Source organism: Rhamphochromis sp. 'chilingali', assembly GCF_963969265.1.
Source record: "Rhamphochromis sp. 'chilingali' genome assembly, chromosome: 20".
NCBI lineage: Eukaryota > Metazoa > Chordata > Actinopteri > Cichliformes > Cichlidae > Rhamphochromis > Rhamphochromis sp. 'chilingali'.
Genome location: NC_137947.1, coordinates 21,047,175 through 21,061,596, shown reverse-complemented (window position 1 = coordinate 21,061,596; position 14,422 = coordinate 21,047,175). Strand labels below are relative to the sequence as shown.

At 39.7% G+C, this 14,422-nt stretch overlaps 1 protein-coding gene across 2 annotated transcripts in view; it reads left to right on the top strand.

The window, feature by feature from the left end:
• Positions 1-2,603: 2,603 nt before the first annotated feature.
• fmn2a (formin 2a) overlaps positions 2,604-14,422 on the top strand; it is a 40,218-nt gene continuing 28,399 nt past the window's right edge. Inside the window, exons 1-5 of one of the 2 annotated variants that reach the window (XM_080869523.1) lie at positions 2,604-2,729; positions 4,506-6,762; positions 8,771-8,934; positions 12,148-12,300; positions 13,405-14,231. In XM_080869523.1, coding sequence (XP_080725649.1) covers positions 4,542-6,762; positions 8,771-8,934; positions 12,148-12,300; positions 13,405-14,231 — 3,365 coding nt within the window. In that variant the 5' untranslated portion in view covers positions 2,604-2,729; positions 4,506-4,541. Of the gene's footprint in view, positions 2,734-4,505; positions 6,763-8,770; positions 8,935-12,147; positions 12,301-13,404; positions 14,232-14,422 lie in introns of both variants that reach the window. The other variant, XM_080869524.1, reaches the window with a different exon arrangement.

Below are 14,422 nucleotides of genomic sequence, written 5' to 3'. Positions count from 1 at the left end.
CCACTACAGTGTGGAGCCACGGTACAGGGTCAGAATACATTCTTCATCGATAAATGAGGGATTTTTTGTACTGTATTGGGAATGTAAACTGCCAACATTGTGAACACAACAGTTTGTTACATTTTAAGTATGCCAATCATACTCATATTTTAAGCCAATAAAAAATAAAAAAACCTTTTGTCTATTATTACTTTATTTGTTTTGATTTTTTGTCTTTTTGCCACTGTGTAATTTAGGGTGTTTCACCTTTGTTACATAGAATAGTTTCACTTAAAATGAATCATTTGTTGAGTGTTGCTCTGCCTCACGTTCATATTTAACACATTTTCAATAATGCAGTTTCTTAACATCCAACCAGATCAGTTTAAAGCAATATATAATGTGGGTTGCATGAATTTATCCATAATATTCTGTAATCAGAGCTAAAAAAAAAAATAAAAAAAAATACAGTTACAATATAATTAGTGCTATAATACTATAATCACTAGCCACTACATTAGGGACATCTGCTTGGTAATGCAAAGATCAAGTCAGCCAACTCTGTGCATTTAAAGATGTTAAAGATGACCCGCTAAAGCTCAAACTGAGCAACAGAATGGGGAAGAAAGGTAACTAAAGGGACTTCATGGTTGTTGGTGCCAGATTGGTGGGTTTGAGTATTTGATCCAGAGGCAGGTTTGATCCAGGGATTTTCACACACAAGCATCTGTTGGAGTTGGAGGTGAATGGTCCAAAAAAAAATGATGACATCCAGTGACCAGCAGTTCTCTAAGTGACAATAACGTATTTTTGTCAGAGGTAAGAGAAGAATGCCCAGAATACTTATAGCTGACAGGAATGCAACAGAAACTCAATTCACCTCTCATTAGAACCAAGGTATCCAGAAAAGAATATCTGAATGCACATCAAACTCAAAAGACAACTCCTCTCAACTAAGAACAGGAAACTGACGCTACAATTTGTAAGACCTCACCAAAATTAGCCAAAATAGAATATTGTAAGACTGTCACCTGGTCTGATGAACCTCGATTGCAGTTGCAACATTTGGATGACCTGGTCGGATTTTGGATTAGCCCTGCCTGTTATCAGCAGTTCAGCTGCTGACTATGTCCATCTTTTTATGGCCACTCAATTTCAGACTGGCTTCTTGAAGATGACAATAACTTCACTGTACTCAAATGCCCTGCACAGTCACAAGATGTGATTCCAAGATGTGAGCACCTTTGGGATTTGGTGGAACAGTACAGTTCATATCATAGACAAGAAATCTGCAGGAACTGTGCAATGCTGTCATGTCATGCCAACCTGGTAGTTTAAAATATCCAGTTTATTTTTTCCCTTTTAACCAACAAAATTTCCACAAGTTGTAAAGCACAGCCTTACCAATGAACAGTCATTTTGTTGTATTTTTCCCAACAAACGTTGCTACAACCTGTATGCTATCATGTCTAAGTATTTGAACATTTTGTTTTTATATGGCCACTGTCATTTGTTTAGGTTGATTAGGTTTATTCCTTGCTATTTTAAACTTCAGATGACCTTAAATAAAATGTTTTGTAGCATTCCTCAATACTTAAAAATGTCCAGAAAACTGAATAAAACAGCTACTCTCAATGAGGAAGTGGATGGCATAACCCTCGGCTGCCTGTTTAGTGCAGGAAGGGACTTAAACGACAAGCAAGATGGAATGTGAGTACCTCCCTGGATATGTAGTCAAGCTAAAGTGGCACTGCTCAGAAAAGTTTGGTTACTAATCCCAACAAGTATGACCAAAAGTGAAAGCTCAAAGAAGCAGACAGGGTTTAGAGAGTCTGTGAAAATTCCTGGTATTACTCTTGAACACTGCAAAAAGTTTGTAGCATAGAACGAAGAAATACTGTTATATAACTTTTTTTTTTTTGCTCCAACTTGTAAGTAAAACTGCATCAAATCAATAATTTCTTTTCTTTTTTAGAAGTAACATTTTGACAGCTGTACATCCCTACAGACATGGCACTGAGTTAACTTTTGTACGAACTATCTGGCACATTTTTGGCTTTCTGTGGATCTGATGCAAAAGTGGAATATGCGTGTTCTTTTATCTTTTGAGGCAGAATTATACGCAGTGATTTTGAGAGTTTTATTCCTCTACCAACCCTTGAAAATGTATTTATATTATTCTGTATTTAGCTCTAATCTTCCAGCTTTTTAAAACTCAATTATAATATTAATTATTTGTTATCATAGGAAACATGTTGTCTCAGTTAGGATTGAGGTCACTGACCTGTCTGGTAACAGCTTATGTAGGGAGAAAACAGCTGAAGCTCATTTGCTAAATGAGGGCATAGACTTAAAAGTGGCACCACATTGCATCAGCCAAGACTAACAGCTACTGATCGACTCAACTGAATGTGTGTGTTTTTATTCTAATTTGCCATTAAAATTGTATTGCTGTCTGAAATGAAGTTGAGATTAGCATTGAGTGTCTAACTTCAGATTTATTTTAATATAATAGTGTTATTTAACTGTTACATAGCTGTGTGTGTTCCCATCATGAGTCCTGATGAAGTTAGTAAGGAGAGTCTCCACAGAGCTAATGAGAGATGGCCACAGTGACTAGACATGTGATGAGGAAAATACAGACTTCATGTGACCCATGGCTAAGGAGCGGCTCATAGAAGAAGACAAACACCCATTTGTGTTGTTTTCTTCAGTCAGTACTAAACCACCAAGGAGAATCCACCAGTCAGGCAAGTATGACATCTTTCATATTTGAAAATCTTTATAAAAGTCATAGCATTTATCTTGTTTTTTCATTTTACACTGTTTCATTTTGCCTAAACGGAATGTTGTAAGTTGAAACCTTGTTCTAATTTTTATCTTTTATGGTTAGAAAAGGGATCTTTATAATTGGTGCTAGAAGGATAAATGTTAAATTTACTACACATAGAGGTTAATCAGTCTTCAGGCATGTGTTGATACAAGCTAATGAACAAACAAGAAGAATCCATTTGGACATAAAAATGTGGACACAATAACTTGCCTGTAACTGCACAGGCAATATTTATCACCAATCAATCATAAGCTTGTAAGTTGTGGACAAACCACCATATACCTACACTTTGACTTAATCCATAATAAGTGTCTGATTTTAATTTATTTTCTTGATCGGTAGATGTGGGATTTTTTTTTTAGCCATACACTGCCAAAAAGTGACAAAAAAATCCAACACCAATGCATTCAGTTAAACAGTAAATATTTGGATTTGAGAAAGCTAAAATCATAATCTTTTCACCAGATATTCTCCAACATGTAGATAATTTCCCGTAACTCGGCAGCCACATTAAACTGACTCTTTGATTAACTACTTCCACTGGGATGCGCAGTATGACATGAGTATTTAGCTGTTTGTTATACAGTATATCTGTGTGTGGGGAAAATTGGAGATCTCGAGTGACCTGTCTGATCTACAATACTGTGCAAAAGTCTTGAGAGCCCACATTTCTCTATGTTTTGCTAGGAAGATGATAAATTCATGCAGCAATTAAAAATTGATAAGTCAAAAACCAGAGACTGCCTAACAAGCTTGAAAATGAATATTTGGTCTGATTTTTATTCTTCAATGAAGTCTGAGCTGTCTTAGGCAAGCCTTCTTTTAATTGATCCAAGTTAGGTGTGTTTGAATGATTGATAAGTTGTTGTAAAGTGGCTTAACAGAGTAAAAACACATTCATCTTAAAACGGTCAGGTAAAATTACTGGACTGAAAACGAGTGAAAAAGCAACCAATACCCTATGAAAGACCCCCAGAAAGAACTGTTGCTCAAGAACACTTTGAAAAATTCTAAGAGAGTCTGATTCATTGAAAGCAAAATCAAAAGAAATGAGTTGTGGTTCAAGCCTGGAAAGAAAAAAAGACTAGGCTTCTTTACATTTCTTGAAGATGACAAATCTGGGACTCCACTGATTGGTCTTAGAACTGAAGAAGCTCCTCAGACGAGAGGTGAAACATCTTCAAGAAACTTAACGAATTCTAGTTGCTTTTTTCCCCCCAAGCTCCTTAGATTATCATAGCTGTACCTTGAAATGGAAATTAGAGAAAATAATTGAGGTGATTATATACAAAATTGTCAGCATCTCATGAAAACAATAGACTTAAGTTGTATCTGTTCAACTTGGATGTTCACTGCCCTTTGATTTGTTCAGTCAAAATGACCCAGTGATGCTTCAATCATGTTGAGGTTCAGGATCTAGGGAGGTCAGTCCATGACTAGTAATAGTCCACTGTTTTGTTTTGGGTTTTTTTATGTTTACTTGTTTTGTTGTTGTTGTTTGTTTGTTTTTTAATCTAGGCAGGCCTTTACTGCATTGGTGGTGTGTTTGGCATAATTTTCATGCTGAAAAATTAAGCTGTTGCCAATCAGGCATTATGACTCATCTCAGAGCATATTGCCTCCCTTTTGCTATTTTTAAGCTAAGCGTAAATATACAGTAAATCAGTGTGAATTTGTTCTTCTCCCTTTGTAGACAGGCGTTCTCTTGGATGAAACCAAAGCGAGCAGGATGCAAACCATAAAGACGGTGGAGACCCAAGTCCCCTTTCTAAAAGAGAGTTTCTTCACTACCACGTTCAAAGGCCGGCGGAAGAGCAGTGTTACCAATATCCTCCGTAAACAGCAACACTCTCTTCTTAATCAACAGCAGTGTATTTTAGAGCATCAGCCACACAGTCCTAAGCTCTTTCATTCTCCTCCAGTTGAAAATGGACCGGGGCAGCAAACCCCCCAGCATCACCGACTTGCTCGCTCAACCAGCAGCCCGTTATGCAAGGCAGCTGAGAATGCAGAAGCAGATGGGGATGGAAAGGAGGAGCAAAAAGAGAGAAAGGCTCAGAATGTGAGAGAGGCTGAGCTGGAAAGGGGGGGAGAGGGAGCAGTGAGTGGTAGTGAGCCCGTGGCTGTCACTGCCAGTCTCCTCCTCCTTTCATCATCAGCCTCAGCAGTGCTGGGGGAGCCAGCATCATCCTCACAGCTGCCGTTAACTGTGGTGGGCAGACAGCAGGGATTAGCTGGCTCTGAAAGGGCTCTGACCAACAGAGGACCGGCGGCAGCAGAAGCTCATGAGGAAACCGAGCATGCCCAATCTCGACCCCAGCATCATGGCCTATTAGCCAAAGGTGTTCGTCTACTCAGGAACATGGGGAACCAGGAAGCAAAGCAGAAGAAAGGAGGAGCCAGCGGTGGACCAACAGGGGATGTTTCTTGTGATGGTGAGGCAGAGGAGCGAGAAGTGGACAAAAAATCCAAAAAGTCCTACAATAAAACAAATAAAGGAGCAGGAGAACATGGTGGTAAGAAGAAATCAAAGTCTGAGTCAAAGGGTTCTGTGTTTTCTGGAATGAAGATCAGGAAGAGTTTATCCAAGGTGAAAGGGTTGTCTAAGGATGATATGTTGGAAGATGGGAGATCAGCACATGTTGGCAAAGCAGGGGTCGAGTCTGGTGCAGAGAAAAGCCTGTCAGCTGATGAGATGGGCATGCTGTCAGATGTTGAGGGGGATCTAACCCATTTAACTGCAGACAGCCATGAATCTATGGGCGATGAGACTGGCCGGAAGACAAGTTCAGGGTCAGATGCTGAACTCTACAGTTTTCACTCAGCGACTGAAAGTGAAGACCTGCTCTCTGATATCCAGCAGGCCATGAGAGACCAAGGTGTTGCCAGTGAAATTGTTACCAGACACTTATCTGAAGTGTCTGGTAACAATATGTCAACTTTGGAGGGGAGCAAAGTTCCTGAGACTGGAATATCTCACCAACTATTTAATCTGGATGAAGACTGTTTCTCCCCACCTCTTGTTAGTGAAAGTGTACCTCAAGAACTGAATGATAAGTGTAAGAGACTGGAGAATGAAAGGAGTGACATATCTATATCAAGAATTTCATCTGGTCCAGGGTCTCTGAGTGAGAGTGGTCCTTCATCTTCTGCTCCAGACACAGAGAGAAGCAGTGGCAGCCTTTTTCCAAAAACTAACAGCACTTATAGCTTTCAAGACACTACAGCCACCACCACCTCATATGAAAGTGCTGAGGAGCCCCAGGATGAACTGGAGAGCCTGTTTTTGACTCCACATCAGGGTCAAGGTAGTCAGGCTGTACTTGGCAAAAACACATCATGTGACCATTTAGATTCCATAATGGTAGGGACAGGGCCAACTGGTACTCAAAAAAGTGCAAGCAGCATGGACCTGTCTGTTGAGAGGGAGGATGAAGAAAGTGGTGGGCGGGACTTTCTGTCTCTAGAAAGGAGAAAAAATAGTCTGTCTATTAGCCACCTGATAATAGACAGTCCCCCTGTTTTTCAGCCTAGACGAAGATCATCCAACTCCCCCTCCACTGTCAAATTCTACCCACCTGTCCACCCTTCCTATATTAAGACCACCACCAGGCAGCTCACCTCTCCAGTTGGCTCCCCCATTACCAGCCCTCACGTGCCTCGGAAAACAGATCCCATCAGTGGATCACTGGAATCCAACAAGGTCCAAGGGTTTAGGAGACGCAAGCAGAGGTCCTGCTCCATAGCTGGGCCGCACAGTGTGTCTGCAGACTGGTCGTCTGAGGTTGATGAGCTTAGTGTAAGACATGATGATGGGGCCAAATTTCCAGATCAGGAGACCACAGAGAAGAGTTACACAGGTGGGACTTACTGGACGCTGGGCTCTAGGAGAGCACACTATGGAAAGCAGACGTCTGCTGCTCCAGTACCCTACCTGGATGTCTTCTCTGGTGAGTGATATATTAAACAACTGAAGTGAGCAATCAAAACAGGTTTCAAAAAAAACTTTAAAAGAAGGTAAAGAGAGAATAATAACCCTCATCCCAAAACATAGGTGCCAATTTAGTGTAGCTGTCTTCTCTTTTAAATGCCCCATAATCTATTAGCCTCACTGCACTCATTCTGAATGGCATTTCTCAGAGAGACCTGTGTGAAAGTGAGCTACAAGACAATTTGATTAATGTCAGTTTTTTTTGTTTGCATCTACAATCTAAATCAATGCCACAAAGGGATGAACTACATGTTTTGCAATACAAAGAAAAAGTAAAGAAAAACATAGAGAAAAACACAGAATATCAATAGCTTGACTTTTTAATTCTATTCGTTTTGTGATTATTCTGCTATCACATTGGCACCAAAGTATCAGGAAGACAATAATGAAGCATTTCATTTAAATATTTTAGTTATTTCATAATTTATTCCTACTGAAGAAGTCTTAATGGATTGGATGCCACTCCTATTTGTTTGGCTCATACCCTATTGGAGATTAGGCCATTACACAACCAATGATTATAGTAATTGCCTAGTAAGTTTAATTACTTACAAATTGCACTTTATATAAGTAAGTACACTAGAAATACTAAGGTTATTATTTTAAAATACAATACTTAATGAAAACCATAATAAAACCATGGGGTGTCTTTGAGATGCGTTGTCTCACTCTAATAAAACAATGCCACTCTGTCCTCCTTACTATTGTGGAGCCTTTCAAGAGCTTAGCTGTTGTCTCCTGTCTTTGCCTGTGCTCGTAAATCAGAGGACCGAATGACAATGCTGCCACCCACCCACGGCTATGTCATCCTCTGATTCCACTGGCTTAGATAAGAAGCACACGCATACACAAACACAGTGGATGTTAAACTCATGTGACAGTTTTTCTGCAAGACAAAAATAAGTCATGATGTTAAATCAATTTCTGTTTGCGTCAGGTGAACTCGCTCCAAACAACAGAAGTACATAATGATCTGAATCCATATAAAATGAACATTTTTGTGCCTGTGTGGCACTTTTTTGTCCCGTTTATGCTCACAAATACTCAGTCTCTAACTAGTTTACCATTGCATGTGATACCAATCAGTGCAGCGAGGTTTACAGGTCACATGTACCCTTAAGAAGGAGTGGAAGCAATGAGAACAAAGATGGGAAACCACAGAAAACTCCAGCTTAATGTTTGAACAAGTGACGACAAATTCCCACTGACGGATAAAAACAAATCTACAGGAGCATGAGTCATGTCATGGCTTTTAATTGATTTGACACTGTCCCCTGTATCACATGGTTAAAAGAAATCACCCTGTTTTAGAATTGGTCTTCCTGCTGTAGCTGTGTGTTGTTTTGGCTCAACAGTCCTCTGCTGTCACATTGTTGATATCCCCCACCACCCTTCAAACTCCACATAATTCCTGACATTAATTTCATTTTCAAGAAAATATGTCATTCCTTATGAAGTATAGAGATTTTGATACATTACTACATTTCTCACAGGTCAAACTTACTTTACAAACATGCGGACAGCCTACTTTATTTTCTGTATTTTATTCAAGAAGTAGAATTTATACATTTTGTAACCATGCTGTCGGCTTTAGCCCACCTTTTAGATTTTTTTTTTTTCAAGCTATTCCAAAACTTTTCTTTTTCTGCAATTTGATAGTTCTTTGCACTTCACAATCAGCACCACCTCTCTTTTCACCCACGTGTAAATGGTGTGAATAGAGTTTACAAGTGTAGGTGTTTAATTATCACATCCTAAAATGAAAAATGTCTTTTACATTCTTTGGTCAGACTGACATGAGGCGTCTAACTACACAAATTTTCTCAACTTACCAAATATATATATCTAAAAATAAATTTTAAAAATGTGTCTGTTCAAATTCATCTGAGCATCCTCCTCTAGTCTTGAAAACGGAGCTCTGTATCCCTCTGTTTTGTTCTTGCAGTGTCTGTCTTTTCTTTTCTCAGGTCGCGCTCTTTTGGACAGGCTGTGTATGCATCAAGGAGATGGGTCCTCTGAAGAGGATGTGAAAGAACTGTGTCAACGAATGCTTGTCCAGGGTCTCCTGCACCCCTTCAGCAACGGGCGTGCAGAGCTCCTTGGTGACAGTACTGTGTCACCAGTTTTTAATGTAAGACCTTTCTCTTCACTTACACTTAGTACTTATTCTAAAAACTGACCACATATTCAGGGGTAGGTTCATTTTTAAACAAATATATAGTTTAGCTTTAAAACACTTTACACTTTAAAATGCTCGATCCACATTAGAATAGCTCTAAAATAATTAGACTTAGGGTTTTTGTGGGGACGGAAATAACCCCTCAAAGCTGGGCAGCTGTGTTTCATATTTCTAACTTTTCTACTTTCATAACAAACCACTGTCTAAAGATAGTATAACATGGGCTGGGATGCATATAAAAAGCATGTGTTAATGAGATAAATCACTGAGTTACTCTTATGTGCAGTAGAGAGAATGAATGCATGGTGTGTGTTTCTGTATTTATTGTCTGACTATGATTCATCTGAGAGATTTCATTACCTGAAGAGCAGTGGTGTATGTAGAGAGGGTGACTATGCGGAAGTTGATTTCATGAATCTTTTATTTTCCACTCCAGTAAAGCTTTGCTCAGACCTAATTGCACATGCCTGCAGATTTTATCACAGCTACTGCTGGAGCCATTTCTGTCATGACTCCTTGCAGCTCCTTGCATGCAAATGAAGCTGTAAAATACGTGTAACTTGATGTACAATTTAAACTGCAACATATTTATCAGCACATCAGCTCTTTGAAAATATAGGCCTGTTCAGTGTCTTTATGTTGCTACAAAATGACAATCATAAAATAAGTCATCCACTGATAAACACTCTGATGACTTAAAAAGAAAAAGATTTTTTTAAACCTCGCTAACTGTGCAGCTTCATGGATATCACATTGAGTTGTTCAGCATAATGTATTACAGACATTTATGCCTCAGTCTTATGTCATGGCAGGGAATGAACTCCACTGGCTTTGCTGAGCCTCTAGTGACGCCATGAGGTTGGCTCTTTCAGTGACATTTCCCAACAACCAGTGGATGGATTGCTGTTAAATTTTCTACATATATTCACCCGAGAAGATTAATTTTAATGGTGTTAATTCTCCTGACTATTGCTATCCAGGTTTTTCACTTCCAGTGTAACATCTTATCATCTATGACATAGCTAGACCATTTTAATTGTAATTTTTTTTAAATTTATATAAAAAATAATTTAATTTGATTTAATAATTTTCAAAATTTATATTTTCAGCTCAAAGCACTGCTGTATGAGCACATAATAACAAAGCAAATATAGTTGATGTAAATTCTTGGTCTTTTTTTATCTGTCTAAAAACAAACAGTCAGGTCAGATTAGCTTTGGATTTTGCGCATTGGAACATCTCCTGCTGATGCACATGTGTGGACATATGTTGTATTTACTCATACGCACATAAAGGTTCAGTAAACTTCCACACAGACAAAAGCAAGATTACTCGCCTGACAGTGCAAGCTCTTAAGCTGATTTATTAACATAAATGCAAATCTCTGGAATACAAACTGTCATCTGTTTGCATGCTGCATGGTCAAAGTAGGCCACAAACAAACAGACCTTTTCTTTTTTTTCTTTTTAATCTTCAAACAATTCACTGTTGCATCAGTATGTTAAAGACACTTGTGGACACATACAAAAGGACAGCATGAGACATCCACGCTAAGGCTTTTCCTTGCATAGCTGGATTATTATTGCCTCTGACATTCATTCAGTCCCACAAATGCACATAAATGTGCGCACACATACATGTAGACCATCTGCTGACCGTGTTATGTAACAACTCCACGTGCCTTGGGCTCAGGCTGCTCTTCCTGAGCAAAAAGCTCACCATGTCAGGATTGGACAGAATTGTCCCTGCTCTGCATACTTCTTCAGTCTGAGGCTTGGCCTGGAGTCATGTATTATTCAGCCTGACCATGAATAACCTTTGTTGTTGTCATTCAGAGTGCAGATTTCATTTTTTAGGGCTTTCTATCTTAAAGCTAATCTCCTTTTGAAATTAAATCATCAGTCTGTCTTTGCTGTTCTGGAACCTTTTCACTTAAGCCCCTTAATATATCAGACCATTATGCTCTTTCCCTTTTAAAGTTGCTCTTCATCTTGAAATCAGTTATTTACTGCACCGACTTTGTTTTTTTTTTCTTTCTACACCTCTCTTTCCTTTTACTTCATTCTTTCATCTCCTGTTTGCCCTCCACCGTTCTACCTAAATATGGCATTGCATCCAATTTGGTGGAGACAGCAAATGTATCACTTTCGTGTTTCTTGTTCAGCATATGCCCTGAATTATATACTCCAATCAGCCTCATTCATCACAAAAATGGGGCTTGATAATAATGAGTGTCTAAGAACTCTGAACATATGCTGTCCTTTGTGCTTGGCAAAACATTGCTTAGTTGATAAATTTCTGTTGTCGTTGCAAGAGTTTACATCGATCTCGCTCTGCAGGTCAGGTTACCACAGTGACCAGCTAATGCTGACATACAATATTAATATACTGCAGTATAGGGGCACTTCTGAAAAGAGTTGCCATTTATGCTCTCATAAGATTGGCAAAAAAAAGTAGAGTGCGATCTATCTGTTCATAGCCTTGCTATTTCACTTATACTAGTATGAAAAATAGAGTTGTGGTAGGTTTTGTAATGATACATACTTGGAATGAAAAAATGGAAAGCACCTGAATGCTCTAAAATATCAAACTTTTAAAAAAAGAAAAGGAAAAAGTGGAATAATTTGTACAACTCCATGTTTGCAAGGCAGAAAGCAAGCACTTGACTCATATTTACCCTCACATTGTTGAGTACCTTTAATCTGAGCCTCTTTAAGAGTTGTTTTAGGGTAGCCATCATTGTGTTGGGTGTTGACTGAAGAGTCATTGAAATAAATACTGTTAAATAATATAAATACAAATGTATTTAATTTCAGTAGCCTCCAGCTGCTCTTTGTCTAAAGTGATTAAATATATTTATGGAGCATGCCTTGTTGTACATTTAGAGGATTAAGCATTTTCACCATGACCAGAAACCATATTTGAACAGTAAGAGAGTCAATTGTAGCTTAGCGTTTTTATTTGCCATGGAGACTGACAAACTACCGGCAGCTGTGACTAGACTGAGAGCTTTTTTGACATTTAACAGGAATATTAAGAAACATGTTTCCTAGATGTTCAACAGTAGTGCTTTTAATACTTCTGTGTTTACTGACCTTTTATCTTTTACCTTACTGACCTTGTGTCTGATATTATAAACTTTCTGCATTTATAACTTGTGTTCAGGAAGAGCAGCTGTACACCTGGGCATCTGTAGGCTTGCCAGTGTCTCCTTACCTTTGGGAACTCTATGGAGGGGCAACCACAGGCAGGGTACAGAGCTTGAGATCCTCTTTCCATCAATCATCAGCCAAAACACCAGGTGCTCCACACGTTCAGGTTGGTTAAGTCTTCTCTTTAGTGTTAAATATCTGACAACTGTTTTTCATCCTGCCTGCACAGAAAGGAAAGTGTATGCTCTGAAAACATAAACTTAACATCTTTATTAGATTAAATTCAAATGTCTCCTCTTTACAAAGTCGAAGTTTGTTTCTTGCTGACTGATATATTCACTGCATATGCGTGTGTCTGAAAGGTAACATTTACCCAATATAGCCTTTTTAAAAATTGCCATTGTAATATCATTCATGATTATAAACCAAACGCACACAAAAGACTTGAAAATGGTGCACACAGTTGAGTAAAAATCTAGAAGAGACTAAGCTTGATTATAATATTTTGCTGTTCCTTCTTGAATTTCTATTTTCTGTATTTAACACCTTTGGTACAAAAACATATATACAGGATGTGTTAAACTGCTTTAAAAATGAACAATGGAAAAATTGAATTTTAGTGTGCAAAACAGCAAAGAAATGAATACCGAGGGATAGAAACCCGTTTAGTCTGTGCAGGAGTGACAAACATGGAAAGATATAATTACTGAACTTTGTATCTGATACATATATATTTGACCTGTATTTTAAATCTGTAATATTATTACCCACATGAATTTAGCTGTGAGTTTTTCCTTGGCCACCAGAGGTCAGGCTTGTGTTGAAAGTACTGTGAAACAAACACACGAATCCTCCCCCGTTTCCTAGAAAAGTAAAAAATAAATAAATAAATAGAGGACCATACTGTCTAAATATTCTCCTCGCAATTCAACAAGGCGACTACAACTGGAGAATGTGTACTAGCAGACAAAACCCTCCTCATGTGAGGCCTACTGAGACTCACTGTCTCTGGGGTCAAATCTCTGGTATCCCCTCATCCCTATTCTAACCAATGTGGAGCCAGAGGTCTGACAGAGTCTAGACATGAGGGACTTGGTTGACCCTTCTTAACCTCATAATTCTGTCACTAAGCTGCCTGAGTTGTGACACTTTTTTTTCCCTCACTGTTTATGTAATTGAATGATAATGTGCCTAAGATTTAATAATATATTAATAATATATTATATTTATGCAATTTATTTATGTATGTGTTTATTTGGTTCACTGACAGACAGAATGCAGCAAGTTGAAGTCAGGTCAGTCATCCTCTGAGGATGAAAGCAGTCTCATCCCACTGCTGGAGAGGACCATTGATGACCTGCGGATTAAGATAGCTGTGTTGCAAGGCCAGCAGGCCTCCCTGGCAAAGGGCATCAGGGATAATATGGGAGCTCTGGGCAATGGTCACCACAAGGCCTCACAGATAAAAGAAGGACGATTGGGGAAGATGAGCCAGGAGGTGTCTACCCAGACCTCGCCTGTGGAAGAGGGATTTAAGTTTGATGTGCCTTTGAATGGGCGGTCTAGCAGCACGCCGTCCTCCATTTCACCCTCCATCGTCAAATCTTCAGAAGGCTTTGCCTGCACTTGCCAGCAGAGGCAGCAGAGCAGCATCCAGTCAGGTCTTCCTCCCCCTACAGTCTCTGGGGTTATGTCCCAACCACCACCACCTTTACCAGGGGGTTCCACTGCACCTCCACCGCCACCTCCACCACCACCCCCACCCTTACCCGGGCTTGGACCTTGTTTCCCACCCCCACCACCACCGCCCCTTCCATCAGGTACCGGAGCTCCACCACCTCCTCCACCCCTGCCTGGTTTCGGACCTCCACCCCCACCACCTCCTCCACCACCAGGCATGGGCCCTCCCCCACCACCCCCTCCTCCAGGAATGGGCCCCCCTCCTCCACCCCCACCTCCTGGCTTTGGGCCCCCACCACCACCAGGCCCCATGCCTTCCATGATGATCCAGGAAGCTGACCCTGCCAAGGCTATGATAGAACCCCCCAAGCCAATGAAGCCACTCTACTGGACCCGCATACAGCTGCATGCTAAAAAGTAAGGATATGCTGTAGAAAGTGAAGATAGATATGGATCATTTGCACAAAGGTATTCTCTGAACAGTAGAGATTTGAGAGGAAGCTTGTCCACTTAAGATAAAGATCGACCACATGCTGTGACTGCAATAGACATGCTAGCTTTGTGGAAAATGAAAGTGATGCAAGCCAGGCATTGTGGTCAGCAGAGAA